Below are 1,494 nucleotides of genomic sequence, written 5' to 3'. Positions count from 1 at the left end.
ACATGGCGTACATGTATCAGGCTTGGATGACTGGGAAGGCACCGCCCCCGCCACCACCTAGCTTCCTAAATGTTGCCCTTACCCAAGCTCCGGACACAATGCCAGAGGACCCTCCATATTCTCTATATCCACCCGCTTATCACAGCTTTCCCAACCACCCCAGTATCTCAATCACTCTTCCTCCAATTACCTCTCCCCAAAATGGCCCTCATGTCTTATCTGTTATTCCCAACAATGAACACCCACTCAAAGCTCATGATGCCCAATATTACCCCTCAGAGGTTGCCCACAAGGTTCCCAACTAATACAAGAAGGGTCCGCGGGATGGGCCTCATGTTGAAAATGAAAAATTCACAGGAAGAAAAGGGCGAGATGGGATACCCATGAGGCTGAAAGGCATAGAACAATCCTTAAAGAACAAACAAAGAAGGGGAACCCAGGGTAGCATGGCCTACAAAGAATTGTCTGTGTCCCCTGACGTTCGCCTGCCCGCGGGATTCAAAGTGCCAAGGTTTAACTTGTATGATGGGTGTAGAGATCTGATAGTCCATTTGAGGGATTATTGCAGTGAAATGAGAAATGTTGGCGAGAAAGATGATTTGTTGATGGAGTACTTCAGTGAGAACCTGACTGGGGCAGCTTTGGAATGGCATAATCGTCAAGATGTTGGTAAGTGGCCTACATTGGGTGACAAGGCTCAGGATTTTGTTCGATACTTTCAATACATATCAGCCGTTACCCCGGACCGCTCCTCCCTATCTAAAATGGAAAAGAAGCCAGAGGAAAGCTTTAGGGAGTTTGGGCTCAGATGGAGGGAGCAAGCTGCTCGAGTCAATACCCCGATTGGTGAAGTAGAAATGGTTGAGCTTTTCCTACGAGCCCAACGGTCCACCTACTTCGGTCATTTGATCCTGACCTTGGAAAAGCCTTTCAACGATGTGTTAAAAATGGGGGAGCTAGTAGAAGAGGGAATCAAGTCAGGAAAAATCATAAGTTGTTCGAAAGACATTCAAAACATCCCAGTAAGCTTGGGTGGAAGAAAGAGAAACAGAAAAGATGATTCGATGGGCTTTTCTGATCAACACTTCCAGCCTCGACATCGTCCCCATGGATATCTTGATGGACCGGGTGATCCTCCCCAATGCCACTTCTCTCCATAGAACTCCCAAAATTGTACATTACTTTCCCATTACCCAGCTCCACAAAATGCCTATCCACCCCCACGAGCCTATCGAAAACCCCATGGATCAGGTTTTCGGCCCAATCAAGCATTTAAGAATGAGAGGTTGCTGAAAAAAGAAAAGGCTTTCACCCCATTGGGAGTGTCATACGCCAGTTTGTTCCAAAAGTTGAAGCAATTGGACATGTTGAAGCCGATCCAGATAAAAATGCCAAACCCTCTTCCAAAGAAGTTTGATTTTTCTCAAAGGTGCGCATATTGCTCAGATGCCCCAGGGCATGACATAGAGAAGTGTTGGAATCTGAAGAAAGCAA

The 1,494-nt window shown here is 46.6% G+C and overlaps 1 protein-coding gene across 1 annotated transcript; it reads left to right on the top strand.

Moving 5' to 3' along the window:
- The first annotated feature begins 383 nt into the window (after positions 1-383).
- LOC138875517 (uncharacterized) lies at positions 384-1,160 on the top strand. Its single transcript, XM_070154353.1, has one exon. The coding sequence runs from the start codon at positions 384-386 to the stop codon at positions 1,158-1,160; it is 777 nt and encodes a 258-aa protein (XP_070010454.1).
- The last annotated feature ends 334 nt before the right edge of the window (positions 1,161-1,494 follow it).

The sequence above is a fragment of the Nicotiana sylvestris genome, chromosome 8 (genome assembly GCF_000393655.2).
Source record: "Nicotiana sylvestris chromosome 8, ASM39365v2, whole genome shotgun sequence".
NCBI lineage: Eukaryota > Viridiplantae > Streptophyta > Magnoliopsida > Solanales > Solanaceae > Nicotiana > Nicotiana sylvestris.
This window is presented reverse-complemented; position numbering and strand designations above follow the sequence as displayed.

Bases quoted from the DNA above. Each gene is read 5' to 3' on its own strand.
- LOC138875517 (XM_070154353.1), top strand. From the start codon at position 384: ATGAGGCTGAAAGGCATAGAACAATCCTTAAAGAACAAACAAAGAAGG.